General features: G+C 40.4%; 5 protein-coding genes across 5 annotated transcripts; all 5 read left to right on the top strand.

Annotated features, from left to right (window-relative positions):
- The first annotated feature begins 5,539 nt into the window (after positions 1 to 5,539).
- LOC149382152 (receptor-like protein 9DC3) lies at positions 5,540 to 6,190 on the top strand. The gene has a single exon (XM_089601461.1). It carries the CDS (start codon positions 5,540 to 5,542, stop codon positions 6,188 to 6,190), a length of 651 nt encoding a protein of 216 aa, XP_089457587.1.
- A 1,229-nt stretch (positions 6,191 to 7,419) lies between these two features.
- On the top strand, positions 7,420 to 12,481 carry LOC149382151 (uncharacterized). The gene is made up of 5 exons (XM_089601460.1): positions 7,420 to 8,590; positions 8,937 to 9,042; positions 9,759 to 11,712; positions 11,836 to 12,036; positions 12,443 to 12,481. Exons 1-5 carry the CDS (start codon positions 7,420 to 7,422, stop codon positions 12,479 to 12,481), a joined length of 3,471 nt encoding a protein of 1,156 aa, XP_089457586.1.
- A 2,661-nt stretch (positions 12,482 to 15,142) lies between these two features.
- LOC149382150 (UDP-glycosyltransferase 86A2-like) lies at positions 15,143 to 17,582 on the top strand. The gene is made up of 2 exons (XM_089601944.1): positions 15,143 to 15,736; positions 16,256 to 17,582. Exons 1-2 carry the CDS (start codon positions 15,208 to 15,210, stop codon positions 17,149 to 17,151), a joined length of 1,425 nt encoding a protein of 474 aa, XP_089458070.1. The 5' UTR covers positions 15,143 to 15,207; the 3' UTR covers positions 17,152 to 17,582.
- Positions 17,583 to 18,108: 526 nt separating this feature from the next.
- LOC149382149 (mediator of RNA polymerase II transcription subunit 10b-like) lies at positions 18,109 to 19,694 on the top strand. Its single transcript, XM_089602047.1, has 5 exons — positions 18,109 to 18,458; positions 18,777 to 18,857; positions 18,944 to 19,046; positions 19,137 to 19,226; positions 19,293 to 19,694. The coding sequence occupies exons 1-5, from the start codon at positions 18,265 to 18,267 to the stop codon at positions 19,362 to 19,364; spliced, it is 540 nt and encodes a 179-aa protein (XP_089458173.1). The 5' UTR covers positions 18,109 to 18,264; the 3' UTR covers positions 19,365 to 19,694.
- Positions 19,695 to 20,795: 1,101 nt separating this feature from the next.
- LOC149382148 (UDP-glycosyltransferase 86A2-like) lies at positions 20,796 to 23,763 on the top strand. The gene is made up of 2 exons (XM_089602046.1): positions 20,796 to 21,391; positions 22,665 to 23,763. The coding sequence occupies exons 1-2, from the start codon at positions 20,875 to 20,877 to the stop codon at positions 23,570 to 23,572; spliced, it is 1,425 nt and encodes a 474-aa protein (XP_089458172.1). The 5' UTR covers positions 20,796 to 20,874; the 3' UTR covers positions 23,573 to 23,763.
- Positions 23,764 to 23,798: the final 35 nt, after the last annotated feature.

Genomic DNA, 23,798 nt, shown 5'->3' with positions numbered 1-23,798 from the left:
CTTGTTGTCGAGTCAACAATATTCTCGACCATTTTATCGACTCAACGAAGTGTATATACTTTTGAGAGATTTATTTTGCATTAACTCAGTGCATTCTTGGCCGGGATCAACCTAGTTTGTCCTTGTTCGATAGGCTAGACCCTGACCATTGACCGGGTAGTCTCGACCCCTGCTCTTCTGTAATCCTCACCCATATCCAACCCCATCCCCATTCGTGAGCGTGGTCTTGTTCGGCTAAGCCAGGCTGGATCTTAACTAGACTAGCCATCAACCAAGCCTAGGCTCCCTTGGCCCCGACTCTCCTCATGTCATAAGCCTCCAAGGTCCATTTGACACACTTACCCCTAGTCCATCTCAAGGAAATGAGGTTAGTCTCTCTCTCTCTCTCTCTCTCTATATATATATATATATATATATATATATATATCTTATAGAGACGAGGATGAGGCTATGGCCATAGGCCCTTCAGCTCACATTTTTTAACCCAACTCATGTTGAGTGCCAAAGCGCTTTATGAGAAACTCCCACTTACTCCAATACCCAACTCATGTGACAAAGGGCCAATGAACCGTTGTTTGGCAAGAAGAGAACGATCTAGCTTTTGTAAATTTGATCACGTTTAGATCAAGTGCAGTCTATGAAAGGTCCAACTCAAGCCTTAGCTAGATTAGACAATAGCTTATGGCCTCAAAATTTTGAAAAAAAAAGAAAAGCATAATTTCATAATTTTGATATTCGACTATTGAAAAATTGTTGAAGTTTAATTAAAAAAAATGCCCATGGTGTGTGTAAAATTGTATTGTTTGACTCTTTGGGCTCTTTCATACAACTCAAATTGTTAAAATTCAAGTTATATGGCCTTTCTACCATAAGAAATATCAGCAATACAAATGCGGAATATGTATATGAAAAACGAGTACGAAGATGGTGATATGAGGGCATAAAATCTAGAGAGAACGAAAACAATGAAGAACCCGGAAGATGTATATGAAAAACGAGTATGAAGATGGTGATATGGAGGCAAAAAGTCTAGAGAGACCGGAGACAATGAAGAACCCAGAAGATGTATATGAAAAACGAGTATGAAGATGGTGATATGGAGGTAGAAAATCTAGAGCGATCGGAGAAAATGAAAAACGCATACATTATTTTGATGAAATTGAAGTAGAAATAGATGTTAACATCAACATGAATGGTTTCCAAAAAAAAAAAATGCAGTAGTATGAATGCCAAGCCTACAAATATCTATAATTTGAGACAATAAAATGATATTGATAACAATTTTAGAGACATGCTAGTGAAAAAATATTCAATTAGATTTGATCAAGTTATTTCTTCACTAATGAATAGATTTGAGCAATTTCAAGCCCATTTTTGGATCTTTATTCAATAAAAAAAAATACTATAAAATCATTAAAGAATGTGTTGTAAAAGAATGTTCATAGAATCTTTGAAAACGTGTAAAAATGCAATAGACTTACTTAGATTGATGATTTTAGTTTTTTTTTTTTTATAAATAAAAATGCTAAGAGAAATCTTAATGAAAGAAAATAGTATATTTGATTGAAAGGCTTGATTACACAAAATATATGTGGATTCCTTTATGAATGCATGCACTACTTGTGGGAGGGTTTCACTAGCTACTCTAATGACGTGGCTTCTACGTAGAGGAGTTTGTAAAAGTTAAAATTAATAAAATATTCTCTAAGATCAACTATCTCACTCACTTTGAATCGTTAGCTAACTATGTTGTCTATTGAAAAAAAAAAATCGTAATTATTACTATTACTTAACCCAAGATAAAAAAAAAGTAAAATTTAGATAAATACATATTTTTAACTATTTATTTTATTTTGCATATGTGTTTATTATAGTGTTTATGGAACGAAAATGGACAATCTGAGGCACACAAAAATAAGATACGGATGAATATTTTTTGTTGTCTTTTTAAGATTATACTATCTTTCTAATATATCATTATTTTTGTATTTTTTGCTTAATTTTAGTGTTCTTCAGGGTTATATAATAAAAAAAAGTCATTAATATGCAAGGTTTTTGTTAATCGAGTCCCAACAAGGTACTCCTAAAGATGTATTGGTAACTCCTAAAGATCTAAGTAAGATATTCCCAATGATGTTTCCAAATATCAATTGGTGATTCTTTATAGCATAAACAATGCGGATTGTTCTGTTTAAGAAAGGTTCAGAAGACGGTTGCTTTGAATCTCAAATATAAAGCAAGTGAGAATTCACACATGAAAAAATATTGGCTAGCTAGTTTGAATTCATAGAGAGTCGAACATCTCATATCACGAGTGTCAAACAAGGCCACATAGGTTCCATGCGAGCAAATAGCTACGATATAACTATTATATATACACACACAAATCGAGGAGAAAACACGTGTAAAATAGAGTGAAAGACAGAAAAATCGTTGTTTGAGAGATCAAAATTTCACATGTAATGTCAGTGACGTGCATTATTTCACAGCCTGACATTCTACAGCTAACAGACGAAATAGATCAAACTACGTTGGCATCAGTGTAATATGTCAAATTGTTTTGGCATCCTCGTACAAGATACAGCCGCAGAGAAACACAACATTCTAATACTTGGAATTTATCGTCAGCGATGGGTAAATTTCTATTTATAAGAAATTAATAGTTTAGTAGAACTCATAAGCCGGTAAGATTAGACAAGTAACAGAGGAGATTGGCAAGGCTAGATGAGAAGATTAGACATCACTCAATGAAGGTAATAAACTTCGATACAACAGTGTTCGTTAATCCTTGGAAATGGCAATTCATTCAATGAAAACCGTTTTGATCACGGCAAGCTTATAATATACTGCGAAGTGGCAATTCATACAGAGTAGAGGACCCATAATTGAATAGCTACTATTTATACAGAGGCCACAGCATGTGACTATTTTACATATTTCACAACAAAACAAAAATTCTCAGCATTAAAGATACAATTATTTCCATTTCATACGTACCCGAAACTGTCAAGTTAATAGTACACGTGAAATGAAACAAATCACCAAACAAACAAATCACTCACTTTTCCACACATTCCGTGTCCCCAAAACACAACCTTGGACGCCGTAAAACTCCTTGGAAAATTCTTGCCACAACTATGATGATCGCCGTCGTCGTTTTGTCTCTTCTCTGTCACATCTCAGGCTCACAGTCCAAACCCCAACACTACAACAGCGAGCTCCAAGCTCTCATGAAGCTCAAAGCTTCTCTAACCGACTCAAACCACCAAAACCCAGTCTTCTCTTTGTGGAAATTCGATAAGAGCGGTGGTTCTTCAATTTGCAACAACTTCACTGGGATTTTACGCGACTCCGAGGGATTCGTGTCCGAAATCGACCTCTCAGATCGACAGCTCATTTCTGGCTCTCTTCCGTTCGACGCCATATGCTCTCTAAAGTCATTGAAGATGCTCTCTCTTGGCTCTAATTCCTTGCATGGAGTAATCACCGACGATCTCAAAAACTGTACAGTGTTGCAGTCTTTGGATTTAGGCTTCAATTCTTTCTCTGGAAGAGTACCAGACTTAAGTCCTCTGAGAGACCTAAAGCTATTGAGCTTAGACAACTGTAGCTTCTCAGGTCATTTTCCTTGGAAATCGCTGGAAAATATCACAGGCTTGGAGTTCTTGAGGCTAGGAGACAACCCTTTCGAGCCAAGCCCTTTTCCCCGGGAGATTCTCAAGCTCGACAAGCTCCAATCTCTCTATCTGAGCAACTGTAGCCTTGCTGTTGTTGCAGAACCTGGAAAACAAAGTATACACACATACGCACAGTAATATAAATAAACACACTGTGTTTTACTCACAAAATGAAATGGTGAGGAGAGAAATAAATATATCAAAAGATGGTATTTGGGACAATTTTCTTATCTATTTTCTCTGAATAAAAACGTACAAATGATAAGCTATTTATAAGAAAATAAAACATAACTTGAAAACCCTATATTTGCTCCATGATCTTCACAACACGTGAGACCATTTCCACTAACTAACTAACCCTAAAACCACTAACTACGTGATCCTATTTTTTTGGTGCATCAGTTGCACTTTTGACCACTCACGTTCCTAAAATCATGCACACTAATATGTGCTTTATTTGCTCATCCACTTGCTTGACCAAGTCGAGCTTATGGCTAACACTTGGTGGAGAATTACCTAAGGGTTTAAGAAACTTAACGAGGCTTGTGGACTTCGACGCGTCAACGAACTTCCTCTACGGGAGTCTTTCTGAGCTGAGGACACTAAGTAGACTTGAGTCCCTCGCATTATTAGAGAATGAGTTCTCTGGAGAAATTCCGGCAGAGATCGGCGAGCTCAGAAGCCTGAAAGATCTGTATCTATATAGGAATAAGCTCACTGGAGAGATTCCCCAGAGTATATCCTCGTGGAGCAGACTGGAATCAATCGATGTGGCGGAGAATTATCTCACTGGGAAAATCCCTCCAACAATGTGTGAAAGCGGAAAGATGAAATACCTCTTCATGCACCATAATAAGCTCTCTGGCATGATTCCGGCGAGCTACGGTGAGTGCAAGTCTCTGAAGACGCTGTCACTGGAGAACAACTCGCTGTCGGGGTTTGTTCCGGAGAAGATCTGGAGTTTGCCTAATCTCGAGGAGCTCATTCTCTCGATAAACGGTTTCGAGGGGCCAGTTTCGGCGGCGATTGAAAAAGCTAAGAGTTTAGTTTGGTTGCATTTGGTAGGCAACAAGTTTTCAGGAGAGATCCCAAATTCCGTTTGCAGCATGACATCCCTCTCATATCTTGATATCTCTGACAACAACCTGAGTGGAATTGTTCCCCAATGCATGGCAAATTTGAGTGAGTCACTGCAGAGGCTGCGGTTGAGCAACAACTTGCTGTCGGGGTTTGTTCCGGAGAAGATCTGGAGTTTGCCTAAACTCACATTGCTCGATCTGTCACTGAACAATTTCGAGGGGCCAATTTCAACGGAGATCGGAAAGGCCAGGAGTTTAAAAGCGTTGATTTTGACAGACAACAAGTTTTCAAGAGTGATCCCGAATTCCATTTGCAGCCTAATTTCCCTATCAGAGCTTGATTTCTCTGACAACAACCTGACTGGAAATATTCCCCAATGCATAGCAAGTTTGAGTAAGTCTCTCATTAGTATGAAAGCATTCAATCTAAACGGGAATAAACTTGAAGGAGAGTTACCGAGATCATTGATCAATTATACCAATCTTGAAGTTTTGGATCTCGGTAACAACATGTTGAGTGACACATTCCCTCACTGGCTAGCTTCTCTTCCGAAATTACAGGTCTTGGTCCTGAGGGCTAACAGGCTTCATGGCTCGATTGACAATCCCATGCCTGGTTATCAATTCCTCTCGTTGAGAATCATGGATTTTTCACACAATGAGTTCACTGGCGCTCTTCCGACAACATACTTTGAAAGCTTCAAGGCCATGCACAACAGTACAGAGAACGCCGAAAGGGGTTACATAGTAGGCATTTATTATTTCCCCACTGTAACATTGACTATGAAAGGCTATGATTATGAGTTGGTAATAATCCTAACCATCTTCGCAGTCATTGATTTATCGATGAACAACTTCACGGGAGAGATTCCAGAGCTGCTCGGGAAGCTTAAAGCACTTAAGGGCCTCAACTTGTCTCATAACATGCTTTCAGGTAATTTACCTTCATCATTGGGAAATTTGGGTAACCTTGAATGGTTAGACCTCTCTTCTAATGATCTTGTTGGGAAGATTCCTCTCGAGTTGGCTGATATAACATCTCTTCAAATCTTAAAGCTTTCACACAACCGTCTTGGAGGACCCATACCCCAAGGAAGGCAGTTCAATACATTTGAGAATGAGTCCTTCTCCGGGAATCCAGATTTATGTGGATTTCCACTGACAAAAACTTGCGGCGAAGACAATGATCAGCCGTCTCTTCCAGATGCTGACAAAGATGATGATGAGGATTCAAGCATCATAAATGGGTTGCTCAATTGGAAGCTTGTGATGATGGGCTTCGGAAGCAGGTTTGTAATCGGGATTTCCATCGGATACATGTTGTTGTACTCTGACGGGAAACTGAACTGGATCTCTGAAACAATCCTTGAAGAGCTGCAATACAGGACCGGATCGAGAAAGCCAAAGATATCAAGAAATGCTCGCATATCATAAAACACAAAAGCAGGTGTTTTTCTTCTTCTATATTTATGTAATGATAGTTTCCATATATGTATCTTGTTGTGGTCTATCATAAATTACCTTTTATTTTTGTTTCATTAATTACCCCTCGCCGGTGTAATTCCTAGGCTTACCAGGTTAGTCGTTTTGCTAGGTTGTAAGGATTCTCAGGCATTGCTAGTCCTGAGAATTTTCCAGCTTGTATCTCCTCTGTAACCTGTTCTTTGTTGGAATGAAATCGGTACTACCTTTAGCTCTAATGCGTTCATCATCATTTAAAAAAAAAAGAAAAAAAAAAGAGAGAGAGAGAGGTACCCTGCGGGTCTTCTGTTTTGCAATTGCAAGGAAGAAATGCTTAGTGATTTCGATGTATATCAACTCGGAATCAATTCTCCGCATCTTAGTCTAGTGAATGGTTTAGTTTAGTGATTGAACGAAGAAAGGAAGAAAGTTGGGGCTTTTTGCTGAAGCTAGGAATACATAAAATTTTGGAATAGAAAATGTAGCGTACCTGAGATTATGGTTAACGACGCTATGAATTTCCTCCGAAGTCTCAGGATCGTTCTGTTCCAATCGACGGCGTTTCTCCGGGAGGGAGATCGGAGATAGATGGACGCCGCCGTGCTAGTAGACGCCCGCCGCCACTCTTACGGTGCGGCCATCAAACACGGCGAATTAGCCTTTTTTTAGTTTAGCTATCGTTAGTGTTTAGATAATCGATTTGTTTTATGACGCTAAGTTGTATTTTTCATTTCATGATTCTTTTTTTTTTTTGCTCCGACATGATTCTTTTTTTTTTTTTGCTCCGACATGATTCATTGACTTGCTCACTGTTAAACAATAAAAACGACAGTAAAACACCAAGCTTCAGGCTATAGCTGTCGTTTTTATTCTTCCAATTCTCCCGCTTCTCCTCCAGTATTTCTTCCCGCTCAGCCTTCTTGGACACTGTACACGCGTCATCCTCACTCACTCTCGTACAAGCTACAACACTACTATTGGTGCACTCAGCTTGACGCGGATAGGAATCAAAAAGGAATATCCTATTGCAGCTGTCCTTCTTTATGCTTATCTTGTTACCGTTGCCCTACCATCACTGTATAAAAGACAGCTAGCCTATGTGCTTTCATTATCACAAATGAATATAATATAAAAAAAATCACTCCCTTTTATTATTGTTTATTCTGTCCAGCTCTCTTTTATGGTATCAGAGCATACCAGGAATGGCAGATTTACCAACCCCAACTGAGCAAAGCTCACAGACCGATGGACAAACCTCTACCCCACAAATACCCCAATCCTACTTCATAAACCCTTCAAACCAGTCTCTCACCATCAGACTTTCAGACTCAAACTATCTGGTGTGGAAGCAGCAAGTTCTCTCCAACGTCAGAGGCTATGGACTTGAAGCCTTCTTGTTCGGAAAAATACCGAAACCAGCGGAGTTCCTTGAGGCAACAGATCCAGTCACCGGCCGTCCAACTCAAGGCCAACCCAATGGTGAATATGCTATCTGGGTTAGACAGGACCAACTCCTAGCCTCTTGGCTGTTGGCATCCATGTCGGAAACGGTCCTCGTCAATATGGTCGGTTTCGAAACCTCCAGTGAAATATGGGATTCATTGGAGAAATCCTTTGCTTCTCAATCACGAGCTAGAATCATGCAATACAAGCTCCAACTCCAAACTCTCAAGAAAGGAAGTCTTACCATGAGAGAATATCTCACGAAGATGAAGTCCTACGCCGATGTTCTCGCCTCCGCAGGCCACAAACTCAGCGAAGACGATCAGATACTTCACATCCTCTCTGGGCTTGGCCATGAGTACGACCCAGTGGTCGTTCCAATCACCTCCAAGACAGAGCCTTTTCCCCTAAAAGATGTTGCAGCTCTGCTCTTAAGCTTCGAAACCAGACTCGACCCAAGCGGAGATGTAATAGCACCATCAGCCCAGTATGCTTCCCAAACTACGCACCAGCCACTGAAGAAAACTGTCTCTCAGCGAGGGGCTTCAAACAACTTCCAACAACCATCTGGCAGAGGAATCAGCCGTGGCCGAGGACGTGGCGGCAGAGCATGGAACAATGGGGGACGAGTTCAGTGCCAGTTGTGCGGCAAGATGGGTCACACCGTTCAACGATGCTTTTACAGGTTTGACTCATCCTTCTCTGGCTCTTCCTCAGCACCGCCGCACCAACCGGGCTCAGGCTCAGAAGGCACCTTCAACAACTCCTCAGCCTTTTCCACCAACATCTCCACGCCAAATGACTGCTCCGACAACTTGAGCTGGTATCCAGACTCCGGAGCCACCAACCATGTCACTAACGACCTCAGTAACTTCAATCTCGGCTCCGAGTACAATGGTGGGAGCAAACTTCTTGTCGGTAACGGTGCAGGTTTGCGCATCTCTCATGTTGGCTCAACTTTAGTCTCCTCTAAAAACTCTCCTACCTTTTTACTTTCAAACCTTCTTCACGTCCCTCATATCACTAAAAATTTGTTGAGTGTTTCACAGTTTGCCCATGATAATCATGTCTTTTTTGAGTTTCATCCTAAGTTTTGTCTTGTGAAGGACCAAGCCACGGGGGAAGTACTGCTGCGAGGGAGCCTTGATCGGGGTCTATACCGTTTTCACCTCATCACCCATCTAGAGTCCCAGAACATCGTTCCTGCCAAGTCACCCAATGATAGCTCAAAATCGTCTTTATTTTCAATTAAAAAAACTGGTCTATGTCTATCCAGTGTCGCTCCTTCCTTCCTCAAACCAAATGTCGACCCCAATGTCCAAACTCCAATGGATATTTGGCACCGACGTCTTGGACACCCAGCTAGCAAAGTTGTGCAACAGGTCCTTCAACGTTGTAATTTGGTCAAAGAAATGAAAAGTATTTTCCATTTTTGTGAAGCTTGTCATTTAGGAAAAAGTCACAAACAGCCTTTCTCAGCATCCACAACTGCCTACAATGAACCATTTTCATTAATTCATTCGGATTTATGGGGACCATCTCCGGTCACCTCAAGAAATGGCTATAGATACTATGTCAATTTCATTGATGCTCACTCCAAATTCACGTGGCTTTACCTCTTGAAAACCAAATCTGAAGTTTTTGACACCTTTGTTTACTTCAAAAAAATGATAGAAAATCAATTCAACAAATCCATTAAAACTGTTCAAAGTGATTGGGGAGGGGAGTATCGATCGCTACAACCTTTCTTCTCTAAACACGGGATTTTACATAGACTCTCTTGTCCTCACACACCGGAACAAAACGGCACTGCTGAACGTAAACACCGTCACATAGTCGAGTCCAGCCTAACCCTTCTTGCTCAATCAAACCTCCCTCTTCGGTTTTGGGAAGATGCCTTCACCTCGAGTGTTTTTTTGATCAATAGACTCCCGACGAGGACCCTCCGGCACAAGAGCCCTCTTGAGACTCTCTATAAGGTACAGCCCAACTACTCTTTTCTTAAAGTTTTTGGTTGTGCTTGTTATCCTCATACACGTCCTTACAACACACACAAATTACAATTCCGATCCAAACCATGTACATTTATTGGTTATAGCAATCAACACAAGGGTTACAAGTGCATAGACTCTCACAACCGCCTCTTCATATCTCGTGATGTCTCTTTTGATGAAAATACATTTCCATTTGCCAACACACCTACGGACCTTAGCAATCACCATATCACCGACTTTCTTCCAGCTCCCTCCTTAGTCCTAGTCCAACCTACACCACCATCTTCCGCTCCTATGACTATTGATGAGCTAGCCACTGAGAATGTCACTTCTGCTCCTTCCCAAGATCTTGTTCCATCTTGTACTAACACGGATGCCCACGAGGACATCGTTGAATCTGCTCCATGTGTACATGAACAGGTTGCCGAGCCCTCCGAGCCGCTTGTCGAGACACCTATCAACATACACAACATGACGACTCGCGCCAAGGCTGGGATCTTTAAGCCGAAGGCCCTTGCTGTTCATTCGTCGCCACCGACGCCGCGCGAGCCTCAGTCTCTCTCTGAAGCCTCTCAGTCCTCTGATTGGTCAGCAGCTATGAACGAAGAAATTCTGGCTCTTCGTCGCAATCAGACCTGGTCACTCGTCGAAGCCCCGGCAAATCGTCGCGTCATTGGTTCCAAGTGGGTGTACCGCGTGAAGAAGCGAGCCGATGGAAGTGTTGCGCGTCTCAAAGCTCGCCTTGTGGCCAAGGGATTCAATCAAGTTGCTGGCCTTGACTTCACCGAAACATTTTCACCGGTCGTGAAGCAAACCACTATCCGGGTGGTCCTCACAATTGCCCTCTCTTTCGGTTGGGATACGCGGCAACTCGACGTCAATAATGCCTTTCTCAATGGCACTATTGATGAAGAGGTTTACATGGCGCAACCCCCGGGCTATGAAGACTCCTCCAAACCGAATCACGTGTGTCGCCTTCACAAAGCCTTGTACGGGCTCAAGCAAGCCCCGAGAGCTTGGTTCGAGAAACTGCGGCTTTGGCTTCTCAACTCAGGCTTCCACAACTCGCGGTCTGACAATTCCCTCTTTCTCCGGTTTACATCAGCCTCCACAATGTTCGTCCTAGTGTACGTCGACGATATCATTGTTGTTGGAAGCTCCTCCTCGGAGATTGACTCCCTCGCTACTGTCCTTCACCAACATTTCGCACTCAAAGATCTTGGTCCCCTTCATTTTTTTCTTGGCGTAGAAATCACCCGCACAGCAACTGGTATTCATCTCAATCAGTCTGCATACATCTCCGATCTTCTCCAGCGTGCCGGTATGGACGGCGCCGCTGCCTCGCCTACGCCTATGGTCTCAAGTCTTCGTCTTTCGGCCTATGATGGTGATCCTATTGAGGAGGGCACCAAGTATCGCAGCCTTGTCGGTGCTTTGCAATACGCCACCATCACTCGGCCAGAAATCTCGTACAGCGTCAACAAACTCAGCCAGTTCATGCACTGCCCTCTAGACCAACATTGGAAAGCTCTCAAACGTGTCCTCCGATATCTAAAAGGAACGCCTAATCATGGTCTCCATATGACCCCCTCAAATTCTCTCAATCTAGTGGGTTTCTCCGATGCTGATTGGGCGACAGACAGAGACGACAGAAAATCCACGTCAGGGCTGTGCATATACTTCGGAGGCAATCTGGTTGCGTGGTCGTCAAAAAAGCAAAACACGGTGTCAAGATCATCCACGGAGTCAGAATACAGAAGTCTAGCCTCCACTACAGCTGAACTTCTCTGGCTCAAATCGCTTCTCCATGAACTCAAGGTCAAGCAAACACAGATCCCTGTCATCTGGTGCGACAATCTCGGTACAGTCTCCCTCTCAGCAAATCCAGTCTTGCATGCTAGAACGAAGCATATTGAGCTCGATCTTTACTTCGTTAGAGAGCAGATCAGCCGCAAAACTTTGTGTGTAAATCACGTACCAGCCACTGATCAAGCAGCGGACATATTCACAAAACCGTTGTCTGGAGCCTTTTTTGAAAAACTCAGAAACAAGCTCAAGGTAGTGCCGCTGGGAGCGTTAGAATTGAGGGGGAATGTTAAACAATAAAAACGACAGTAAAACACCAAGCTTCAGGCTATAGCTGTCGTTTTTATTCTTCCAATTCTCCCGCTTCTCCTCCAGTATTTCTTCCCGCTCAGCCTTCTTGGACACTGTACACGCGTCATCCTCACTCACTCTCGTACAAGCTACAACACTACTATTGGTGCACTCAGCTTGACGCAGATAGGAATCAAAAAGGAATATCCTATTGCAGCTGTCCTTCTTTATGCTTATCTTGTTACCGTTGCCCTACCATCACTGTATAAAAGACAGCTAGCCTATGTGCTTTCATTATCACAAATGAATATAATATAAAAAAAATCACTCCCTTTTATTATTGTTTATTCTGTCCAGCTCTCTTTTACTCACTAAGTCCACTCAAACTTATTGATTACTTGGCAATAACTCAGCTAGTATTATGTATATATATACGGACAGTTAATAATAAATCATGTCCAACTAATCATATGATTGTTTCTATCGCTGGAATAGTTTTTTTTATGAGAGATTTTCATCTCAATCTTGTATATGATATGTAATATGATACTAGAGCTGATTTTGTGTTCTTAAGATCAAACTGATTCAAGCTCTTCAATCTTTTTTTTTCTTCAGTTCTTTATGGGTTACATATACCCTGTTTTTTTAATTTTCATATACTCTAATTTTCATTCTCTAACGTTGTTTGCAGTGGTTTAGTTCGTTCAATTATTTTATAAAAGAGCTGTGATATGATGAGTTTTTTTTTTTTACATCTCAAATTCACATGAAGCTATTCTTGTGACGTGGGTTATCAACAGAGAGAATTACAAGTCTTATGGCCGATTAATGAAAATAGCTCTCTAAGTGAAGAACAAACAAGAGTTTGTCAATAGATAAATCACCAAACTTTCACCGCATGATCAATCTCTCAAGTTCTTGGAATTGCGACAACAACATTTTGATTTCATGAATTTTGAACTCGAGCAATGTTTCCAATAGAGTAGTAGTTCTCAAATCTTTTGTATAGACCGTCTTGTCTGTGGTTCCACAGAAAGCTGGCCAAATTAAAATATTTATTATGAGTAAATAATTTAGACTTCGTAAATAGACCGGCTTGATTTTAACTTGAAGCAATTGAATGAAAAAATAAAAATAAAAAATCTTTGATGTTATTTAGCTAACAAATAAAGTTCACCTTATTGTGAAATTAAAAAATTTAAAGAAATCACTTCATATAAACCTATGTAGTTCTATGAATTTTAATAAGTAAAAATGGGTCTTCATCCTCCCAAAAACTCAATTTTAAATTTTGGGCTTGTTTAGAGCTATAAAAATAGGTATTTCAGGAATAACTTTTCTGTTTTGGCTGTTATAGGAATTTTTTCTATAAAAACGTTATTTTAGGAATAAAACGATAATTAAGCTGTTATATTAGTTTTTTTTTACCGAGATTTCCATTTTTCCTTGATATCGTGGATATATCGGGATATATCGTTGGTATTTTGAACATTGCTTAGGTCTACACAGCTCCGCTCCTGCGTACATATAAGTGAAAAATATTGAAAGAAAAAAAAGGGAAAATAACACATTTATATCCTGTGTTTTAGTGAAATGTCGACTTTAACCTTTGGTTTTCAAAAATGTCAAGATCATACATTCTGTTTAACTAAAATGACGAAATTATACCCTGAAATGGATAATAGTGTCACAAATCTCTCTTTCATTGATGTTAACTCTTATATAAGAAAAACATAATCAAATCTAAAACAGTATTCTAACTTTCAAATTTCCAATTTTGAAATAAAAATAGCCTTAATTGAAATTAAATAATAAAATTCATATCTCCCAAGAGATGACTTCATTTTGTGTTTGAATTGCAACTCTGAATCATGGGTTCTCTGTTCGAATCTGTAATTTTGATGACTATCAACTATCGATTTTTACCCTTTTGCCTCTTTTTGCGTTCTTCACGATAAAGAGACTGTTGTTTATTTTTTTAGTTTTTAAATAAATTACATATATGACGCGAATGAATAAAGATAATTGGTGTTTACATATAAATATTATAGTCAACGTCAATGAAAAGTCAATAAAAAGAATATTTGTGGCACTGTTGTCTATTTCAGAGTATAATTTCATCATTTTAGTTAAACAGATGATATGATCTCGACATTTTTGAAAACTAAATGTTAAACTCGACATTTCACTAACACAAGGTATATATGTGTCATTTTCCCAAAAAATAATGATAGTAATAACAAGTATTAGTTACAATTAGTCAATCGTCTACTTCATTTTAAGCATTTAGTCCAAGTTTCATTGGATTAAAGAAATAGTTTATCAAATCGAGATTAATTAAATTAATTGTTCAATTAATTTTGATGAACTATTTTTTTAATCAAATGAAACTTAGGCTATTTTTTTAAAAGAAGAGTAGATTCTTGGATTAGGATTATTGGACTAATTGCCCAATATAACTATTATGACAACTCATGAATTCCTCATTTCATAAAATTTAACATTGCAAATAAAATGAAGGATGGCGATTTTTTTTAATTTAAAATTGAAAAATAAACAATTGAAGGAGAGCGTTTGAAAAAAAAAGGATGATTTTGAAGTAGTGTGATATTTTTTGATTGCCAAAAAAAAAAAAAAAAAAAAGCTCTGTCCTGTTTTGACTTTTTCAAAACGAAAGCTATTGCAAATTTTGTTTTGTCAAGCGACCAATTACTAGGAATAACATGACTCCACTCATATATACTTATGATACGGTGATCATAGCGAATGTGCATCCGTGTGTAATGTAATCATACCACATTTTGAGCAATTAGCAACGAATTTACACTTTGAGAGCAACTAGCAATGCCAATCTTAGGTGACAAGTTTCAAGGAATATATATAGAACCTTATAGGATCGAGATTTACCATTGGCTACAACGTCCTGACGAACTTATTCGAAATTCCATGCAATTAAACTCAAATGAAATTCAATACATTGCATTTGAATTTCATCACAGTCACTCAATCAGACCACGAAATGTGAATAATTTTATTTTTAACCTTCTATATATCGTTATAAAGTTTCCCATGAAAGTTTTAGAAAAACTTGAATAAACAGATATTTAAGGAAAAAATCAGAGAGATAGAAACTTTATAATATTCAATATAAAAGTTAGCGCTAATAAAATTGATGATTAAATAACATAAAATTCACAAAATCATTGCTGAATTCAATATTGCCCAGAATTTTGTACACTTGAACCGTTGATTTTAACTTTACTAATTAACTTCCCATCTATTAACCTCCGATCGACGACGCACATACATGTACACGATGCACGTGACTTGACTCTAATCTATATACTATTACTATCTATATATATACAAACAATACAGTGAAGAGTTATTATATTTGATACCATAAATACACACACACACACATTCTTTCTCTCTCTCTCTCTCTCCCTCTTAGCCATGGCCGATCATACTACTCCAACCAAGCCTCACGCAATATTCTTCCCATACCCATTACAAGGCCACGTAATCCCAGCCGTACACCTGGCAATCAAGCTGGCGTCGCGAGGCTTCATCATAACCTTCATCAACACCGAGGCGATCCACCACCAGACCGCCCGGGCCCACCCGGACTCCGGCGAAAACCCGTTCGCCCGGACCGGCCTCGACATTCGCTACCGCACGGTCTCCGACGGTTTGCCGGTGGATTTCGACCGGTCGCTGAACCACGACCAGTTCATGGCTTCGCTGCTCCACGTGTTCTCGGCCCACACCGAGGCCGCCGTGGCCGAGATCGTGGCGGCGGGTTCACGGGAGGGCTCGCCGGCGAGCCTCTTAATCGCCGACACGTTCTTCGTTTGGCCGTCGAAGGTGGCGAAGAAGTTCGGGTTGGTCTACGCTTCGTTTTGGACCGAACCGGCTCTGGTGTTCACGTTATATCATCATATGCATCTTTTGAGGAAGAATGGCCATTTTGACTGTCCTGACTGTAAGTCCAAACCCTTTAAATTATTTATAGAATAATTATACACATAAGCCGTTGCTCTATGTCAATCATTTACGCAGTCATCTGCGGAGAGCTTAATTCAGTATATATATATACCCACCCGGTATTCTTGGATTTCCCGTTACTTATTTATTTATTCGGCTCTTCGTACGTACAGCTTTTAGTCATATCTGTTAATATCATAGATAGTTAGTATAGGAAATCAATTTCATTATCAACATTTTTTTTATTCATTTATTTATTATACGAATTCTATCTCATCTCATTATGACACAGAAATAACTAAAAATGACATCCCAAGTCCCAACTATTTATTATTCGCAGACAAAATAAACATATATCATTTATAGCGTGTCCCAGTGACAGTCCAACCTTTCCCAACTTACCCTCTTTTAAAAAAAGGAAAGGATAAGGTGATACCATTATCATTCATTCATTCATCAACATCACTGCATGGTAATGTTGAAAATTGGATTAACATTTCATTTAATTAATCATCAGATCCCAGGAAAGAGACAATAGAGTATATCCCGGGCGTGAAGGCAATCAATCCACGGGACATGACGTCGTACCTCCAAGCCACGGACACGACCACCGTGTGCCACCACCTCATCGCCGCCGCGTTCGACGACGCCAGAGGAGCAGATTACGTCCTATGCAACACCGTTGAAGCCCTCGAACTCGAGACGATCCGAGCCCTCCATTCCGACGAGACCCCGTTCTACGCCGTGGGGCCCGTTTTCCCGCCAAACTTCGCGAAGAGCCCCGTGGCCACGAGCCTCTGGTCCGAGTCCGACTGCACGGCCTGGCTCGACAACCAGCCACGTGGCTCGGTCCTCTACGCCTCGTTCGGAAGCTACGCCCACGTGGCGAAGCCCGACCTGGCCGAGATCGCCCGCGGGCTGTCCCTCAGCGGGGTCCACTTCCTCTGGGTGCTCCGGCCGGACATAGTCAGCTCCGACGACGCCGATCCGCTGCCCGAGGGGTTCGCTGCTGACGTGGCGGATGGGGCGCTGATCGTGCCGTGGTGTTCCCAGATCGAGGTCTTGGCTCATCCGGCGATCGGAGGGTTTCTGACGCACTGCGGTTGGAACTCGATCCTCGAGAGCGTCTGGTGCGAGGTTCCTCTGCTCTGCTTCCCCATCGTAACCGACCAGTTCACCAACAGGAAGCTCGTGGTCGACGACTGGAAGGTCGGGATCAGCCTGAGCGGTCAAGGCTCGGTGACCAGGCACGAGGTGGCGAAGAAAGTCAACGCCCTCCTCGAAGGGGTTGACTATCGGAAAGCCGTTCGTGAGGTTAAGAGGAGCGTCGAGGAGGCCGTACGGTCCGACGGGTCGTCGGAGAGGAACCTTGACAAGTTCATTGCTGATATGAAGATGATGAGTCGGAAATGATTATTACTTTAGAAACTGTGTTTGTCCTAAATAATTGAGGAAAATAAATGGTCTAGTGTTTGTTTGCTCATTAGAGTCATTATTCATTATGAGAAAGCGATTCAATGGCATAATGATTTGTGTCGCTACGGAATGTGGGCCAAACAGCGTGGAGTGATTCTTCAGAGGTGTGTGTGGAAAGGGTTAATTGGAAGAAATAAACATGGACCCATGAAAAGAATAAACAGCCTTTTATTATTGTTCAATATTATTTACGTATAGCGATACCATATTATGAAAACTCTCTCTTCTGGCATATGCGCCTCCAAGAAAAAACCCTACTTTTTTCTTCTTCTCAAATCTCTGCCGCCACTCAGGGCGAAGCCAGGGTTTACTTTCAAGAGGACTAAAATATAAGTTTTCTTTTAGTGGGGGTGTCTAAATATAAATTCGTACAAGGTTAATTGCTAAAATAATTTTTTCTATTAAAAAAAACTCTAATACTAAGTAGTTTTCTTCATGCAATTCTAAAAAAAAAAAAAAAAAAAAATTCCTGTATAAGCGTATGTATCATGCATGCATAAAAAACAAATACAAAAATTGAGTTTTCGTTTTTTTGTTTTTTATTTTTATTTTCTATTTTATTAGCCCCTAGTAGGACAAGCCAAATTTAGTAGGTGGCAAAGGAAATAATAAAAAAAAAAAAAAACTGTATCCTACCCTATATCATTAATAATTACTTCACTTGATAAATTTTTTCTAATTTTTCACCAAAAACTTAATTTAGCTAAAAATATTAGTAAATCACTTGTACAGATACAATTTATCATCAACGTAATGTCAATGATTTTAAAATAACTTGCTATTTTGAAAAATGTGCCACCCTAAAAAACGCTATATCTGTAATTTTCTCCAAATGATATCAGCTTTAGATATGAGCCCAAAACTATTACCAATTTCAGTAATAGACCCATTATCGTGACCTCAATCCCTGTGTGATAATCTGAACTGAATTACAGTTGGTCCTATTGAACCGACCGATTGAATCCAAACCCTGTTTAGGTGTGCAATCGAGAGCGGCTTTGAAATTCTCGATTTCGAAAACAAGGTTTAGCGCGTTTGTGATTGCAGTCGATGGATTCATCGGGAAGCAGTGGGAATGGAATGATGAGCAACGAGAACGGCGCGTCGACGGCGACGGAGGAGCCGAAGCAGAATCTGAACCAGGTGATCGAATCCATACAGAAGACTCTGGGCCTTCTTCACCAGCTCTACCTCACCGTCTCTTCTTTCAACGCCGCCTCTCAGCTTCCGCTTCTCCAACGCCTGTAATTCTCCGTCTTCTCTTCGTCTGTGTTTTGATTCATAGGTTCTGTCTTGTTATTTGAATTAATCAATTAGGGTTAAGTTTTGAGTAGGCTATGTCTTTGATTAATAGGTATGTTATTTGAGAAATGATAAAGATTCTGGTTCAGGGATTGGCGAATTCTCCAACAAAACACAGGATTTAAGTTAATGAGAAAGATAGCGTAAAATTCGATCGCTAATAGTTTAGTTTCTCTCAAAAGAGAAAGATTGGCGAATTGTCATCACGAGTTTCTAAAGCTATCTTGTTGGATTGCTTATTTGGAAATATTGCGTTTCAGTAATTCGCTGGTTTCGGAGCTCGACAATATGACCAAGTTATCCGAGAAGTGCAATATTCAGGTCCCGATGGAGGTTCTCAAGTAAGTCCCGTGGATCGAATTCTCCTCTAATTATATCGTAGCCTCTTTCATTTGACTGAATTTTTTGTTTTTTTTTTGTCTTATAGCTTAATCGACGATGGCAAAAACCCGGATGAGTTCACGAGGGATGTGATAAACAGCTGCATTGCTAAGAACCAGATCACCAAAGGAAAAACCGACGCTTTCAAGGTCATCCCTTTCCATCGTCATCGAGTCTTTGTGTTACTATTAGTATTACTACTATTTTTTCGAGTTTCTAAATCGTACTTGTCTGTGAAGGGTCTACGGAAGCATCTTTTGGAGGAGCTTGATCAGACATTTCCGGAACAAGTTGAATTATATAGGGAGAGCCGAGCTGCGTCCGCTGCTGTAAGTTAGCCTCTGATTTGCCTAATGATTTTCTTAATCTCATAATTAACCCTCTTCGTTACGCAGGAATTGAAACGCAATGCACAAGCGCAAAACATGATACCGAATGGAGATATCAAGGTCAAGAGTGAGGTTTGACTAAATTCGTTGACTTATAGAGTCCTGCGTGGCACCACGGTATTCGCAAAGATGTGATATTGTATTACTAGTGATATTGGTATGGCTGAAAAAATGTATACTTTTGTGAATATGATATCCTTCTCACTTCTGAATAAAGTTCGTAGGATATAAGATGATGTTTCATGTTCTGGATTCAAATGGTATTCTGTTGATGTGGGCTTCCACGAACGAAACGAAAATGTTTATGTGTAGTCAAGAAGTGGAGGCCAAATATCTGGATGTAAAAGATCAGCTTTCAAACTTGGCTCTTTTTTTTCCCCTTTCTTTAATAGAGAACATTACTGAATAGAGATTGAAGCTAATAGAAGATTTTATACGTTGTACGATTCAGGAACACCGTAATCTTCGGACTTGTTAGTATTTCTCGAGGGCCCGAACATTCTCTTCGGTGGCTACTGGCTCTGAGAAAGCACCACATAGATGATATTGTTGCAGGAATTGGACATGAATATTGCTCTTTTGGATTTTTATATATTTATTTTTATGGAAAATTGACATCTATGAGAGTAATCCACTCTTGCTATTATGCCTCCCATCTACCCTCTTACTATGTTGGTTTTTCTTGATTCTTCACCGAAAATTTGAAATTTATTGAAATTTCAAGGTAATTATGGCAAATTAATGTTCTTCTACCCTCATTGACTGATGAAATCGAGAAGAAGAAGAAGAAATGGAGAATAAAGGGCTGATGACTCTTCGAACTTGCAGAATCTCGAGGAGCTTGTCAATTGAATGTTTGACAAAAAAAATTAATCGCATAAATAGCTTTTTTCAAATGATAAGTAATCACTTTTCTTTATTTTAGTTTTGTTTATTACTGTATATACTTTCATTTACAAGGAAACAAAAAGTTCACGGTTTGAGATATATATTATTTTTGAAATGATTTTAGACACTCTTTGGTTAGAAAGGTTTAACGTTTACAACTCTATCTTTTTAATTCGGTGAAATCAAATGTCAAATTTATAGCCCAAGCTCTAGAGAGAGACATTCTTTTCTTGAAAGTGAGTTTTGGTTCTTTTAAATCGGAGTGTCGTTTATCCTCTCTCTCTCTCTCTCTCTCTCTCTCTCTCTCTCTCTCTCTCTCTTCAAGGACTTGAGTTGGTTACTTGTCCCATAGACTATAGAGAACTCAACATGACCTGACCACTTATAAGTTATAACAACCAATTTTCGTATTCTGATAGATGATAAATTCAATTGGTTATAGGATCTCCTTCCCGCTGATAGACGATGAATATTGAACTTAATGATTAATAACAAGTTTTTATTTTTAGAAGGAGAAATAAAGAAATATTCGGATTCATTGAAAAGATACCGACTGATGACTTACGTTACGTATATAGTATACTATTACTATGTAGAGACGAGTTGACTCTAAGTCTATATACATCATATTCACACTCTGCATCGAACATTTCTTTTTTATTTAATTCACCTCTCTCTCTCTCTCTCTCTCTTGTTAGCCATGGCTGATCCAGTCAAGCCTCACGCCATATTCTTCCCGTACCCACTTCAAGGCCACGTAATCCCAGCCGTCCACCTGGCAATCAAGCTGGCCTCGCGAGGCTTCGTCATAACCTTCGTCAACACCGAGGTCATCCACCACCAGACCGCCCGGGCCCACCCGGACTCCGGCGAAAACCCGTTCGCCCGGACCGGCCTCGACATACGCTACCGCACGGTCTCCGACGGTTTTCCGGTGGACTTCGACCGGTCGCTGAACCACGACGAGTTCATGGAGTCGCTGCTCCACGCGTTCTCGGCCGACGCCGAGGCCGCCGTGGGCGAGATCGTGGCGGCGGGTTCTCGGGATGGCTCGCCGGTGAGCCTCTTAATCGCCGACACGTTCTTCGTTTGGCCGTCGAAGGTGGCCAAGAAGTTCGGATTAATCTACGCTTCGTTTTGGACTGAGCCAGCTTTGGTGTTCACATTATATCATCATACGGATCTTCTTAGGAAGAATGGTCATTTTGACTGTCCTGGTAACTCTCTAACTACTTTTTCTTTGGTTTTTATTTTTATTTTTTTTTATAAAATATCATTTGTGTACATCTAGTATACATCTAAGTATACACTATCGCACATAACCGCAGATCTATCTTCTCATTCATTAACGCAGTCATTTGCTGAGAGCTTATAGTAAATACTGACCCGGATCCTGTCTTTTTTGGGTGTGTGTGTGTGTTTTTTTTTTTTTTTATGATCAAAACAAGTCATGTCATCATTTTATTTAGTTATTAATTTATATTTATTTAAAAATAAATTAAAATTATTAAATTGATTAATTTTGACGTGAGAGACAAAAAAGAACCACAAAAAAAGATAGAGGATCTGTGTATTTACTATTTAGTAAGTACCCGGTATTATTGAAATTTTTCGTTGGTTTCTTCCAAGAACTTGAACTTTTATCGTCGTGGTATTTTGTCCCAGACTTTTTTTTTTGGCTCTTAAACTTTGTAGCGCTACCAAAAAACTTATTTTTTTTTTATTTGATGAAATTAAACACGACAACTTGAAACATATTTACAATTAAAAATGACTTGTTTATAAAAAATATTACTCTAATTTTTTTATTTAGTATAATTAGGATTAGAAATATGTATTTAATCTTTTTTTTATTATATAATATTACACGGTATTTGAGTTTGTAAATATGTTATAAATTGTTCCGGTACTGAAATTCATAATGAAAAGAAGATCCAAAAGCTAAAAAAAAATCTTATGTTTGAGGACTAAAATGTTTGAAAAAAAAAACATAAATGACACAATCATAAATTCAGAGACTATTGCCAAAAAAAAAAAAAAAAAAAAAAAAAAAAAAAAAAAAAAAAAAAAAAAAAAAAAACTTCTCATTAATTGTTTTGATATATGTTTTTTGTCCGTTAGCAATACAAAACGGGTCATCACTATCAATTCATAAATAATTAGTGTAGCAACATTTAGTCATATTTATACAACTAGATTAAGATATGTAGCTACTACTCAGTGAGCACTAGTATCAATATACTATTCCACTACACACGTAAAAAAATAAAGAAATTGACGTTCTAGAATAAAACAGAAACATGCCATTCATAGACTTGTCCCACACCTCTTCCAATTTCCAACTTATCATTGTAAAATGTCATCACCTTCATCGCTGTTTTTCCAAATGGTCCAAAACAACATTCTCAAAAACTGCGAACGAAGAATGGTCAAACAAAAACAAAAGATAAAGATAAAAAATAACATTTTATTTTATTCAAAATAAATTAGATCCTGGGAAAGAGGCAATAGAGTACATCCCGGGAGTGAAGGCAATCAATCCACAAGACATGACGTCATACCTCCAAGCCACGGACACAAGCACGGTGGTCCATCGGATCATCGCCGCCGCGTTCGACGACGCCAGAGGCGCAGATTACATCCTATGCAACACCGTCGAAGCCCTCGAGCCACAGACGATCCGAGCCCTCCATTCCGACGAGACCCGGTTCTACGCCGTGGGGCCCGTTTTCCCGCCAAACTTCGCGAAGAGCCCCGTGGCCACGAGCTTCTGGCGTGAGTCCGACTGCACGGCCTGGCTCGACTCGAAGCCCCGCGGCTCGGTGATCTACGCCTCGTTCGGGAGCTACGCCCACGTGGCGAAGCCCGACCTGGCCGAGATCGCCCGCGGGCTGTCCCTCAGCGGGGTCCACTTCCTCTGGGTGCTCCGGCCGGACATAGTCAGCTCCGACGACGCCGACCCGCTGCCCGAGGGGTTCGCTGCTGACGTGGCGGATCGGGCGCTGATCGTGCCGTGGTGTTCCCAGATCGAGGTCTTGGCTCATCCGGCGATCGGAGGGTTTCTGACGCACTGCGGTTGGAACTCGATCCTCGAGAGCGTCTGGTGCGAGGTTCCTCTGCTCTGCTTCCCTCTCCTCACCGACCAGTTCACCAACAGAAAGCTCGTGGCCGACGACTGGAAGATCGGGATCAGCCTGAGCGGGCAAGGCTCGGTGACCAGGCACGAGGTCGCGAAGAAAGTCAACGCCCTCCTCGAAGGGGTTGACTATCGGAAAGCCGTCCGCGAGGTCAAGCGGAGCGTCGAGGAGGCAGTACGTCCCGACGGGTCGTCGGAGAGGAACCTCGAAAAGTTCATCGCCGATATGAAGACGACCACGAAGACCAAGGCCCGGAAATGAGGGTATATGATATATCTAAATAATTGAGGGGGAAAAAAAATAAATGGGTAGTAGTGCTTGCTTGGTCATCAAGAGTCATTATTTCAATCAAGTTGTCGATGTCGTTGATTTTGTGTACGTTTTCTGAGAGTGTCGGAATCTTATGCTGTAAGATTGATTATTTAAAATATGATATCACTGATTCAGTCTTCTATGTGGGTCAGCCTAGAGAATGACAAAGTTGACA

The sequence above is a fragment of the Urtica dioica genome, chromosome 11 (genome assembly GCF_054948205.1).
Source record: "Urtica dioica subsp. dioica isolate 48M chromosome 11, U.dioica_male_clone48M_v1_H2, whole genome shotgun sequence".
NCBI classification, from domain to species: domain Eukaryota; kingdom Viridiplantae; phylum Streptophyta; class Magnoliopsida; order Rosales; family Urticaceae; genus Urtica; species Urtica dioica.
This window is presented reverse-complemented; position numbering and strand designations above follow the sequence as displayed.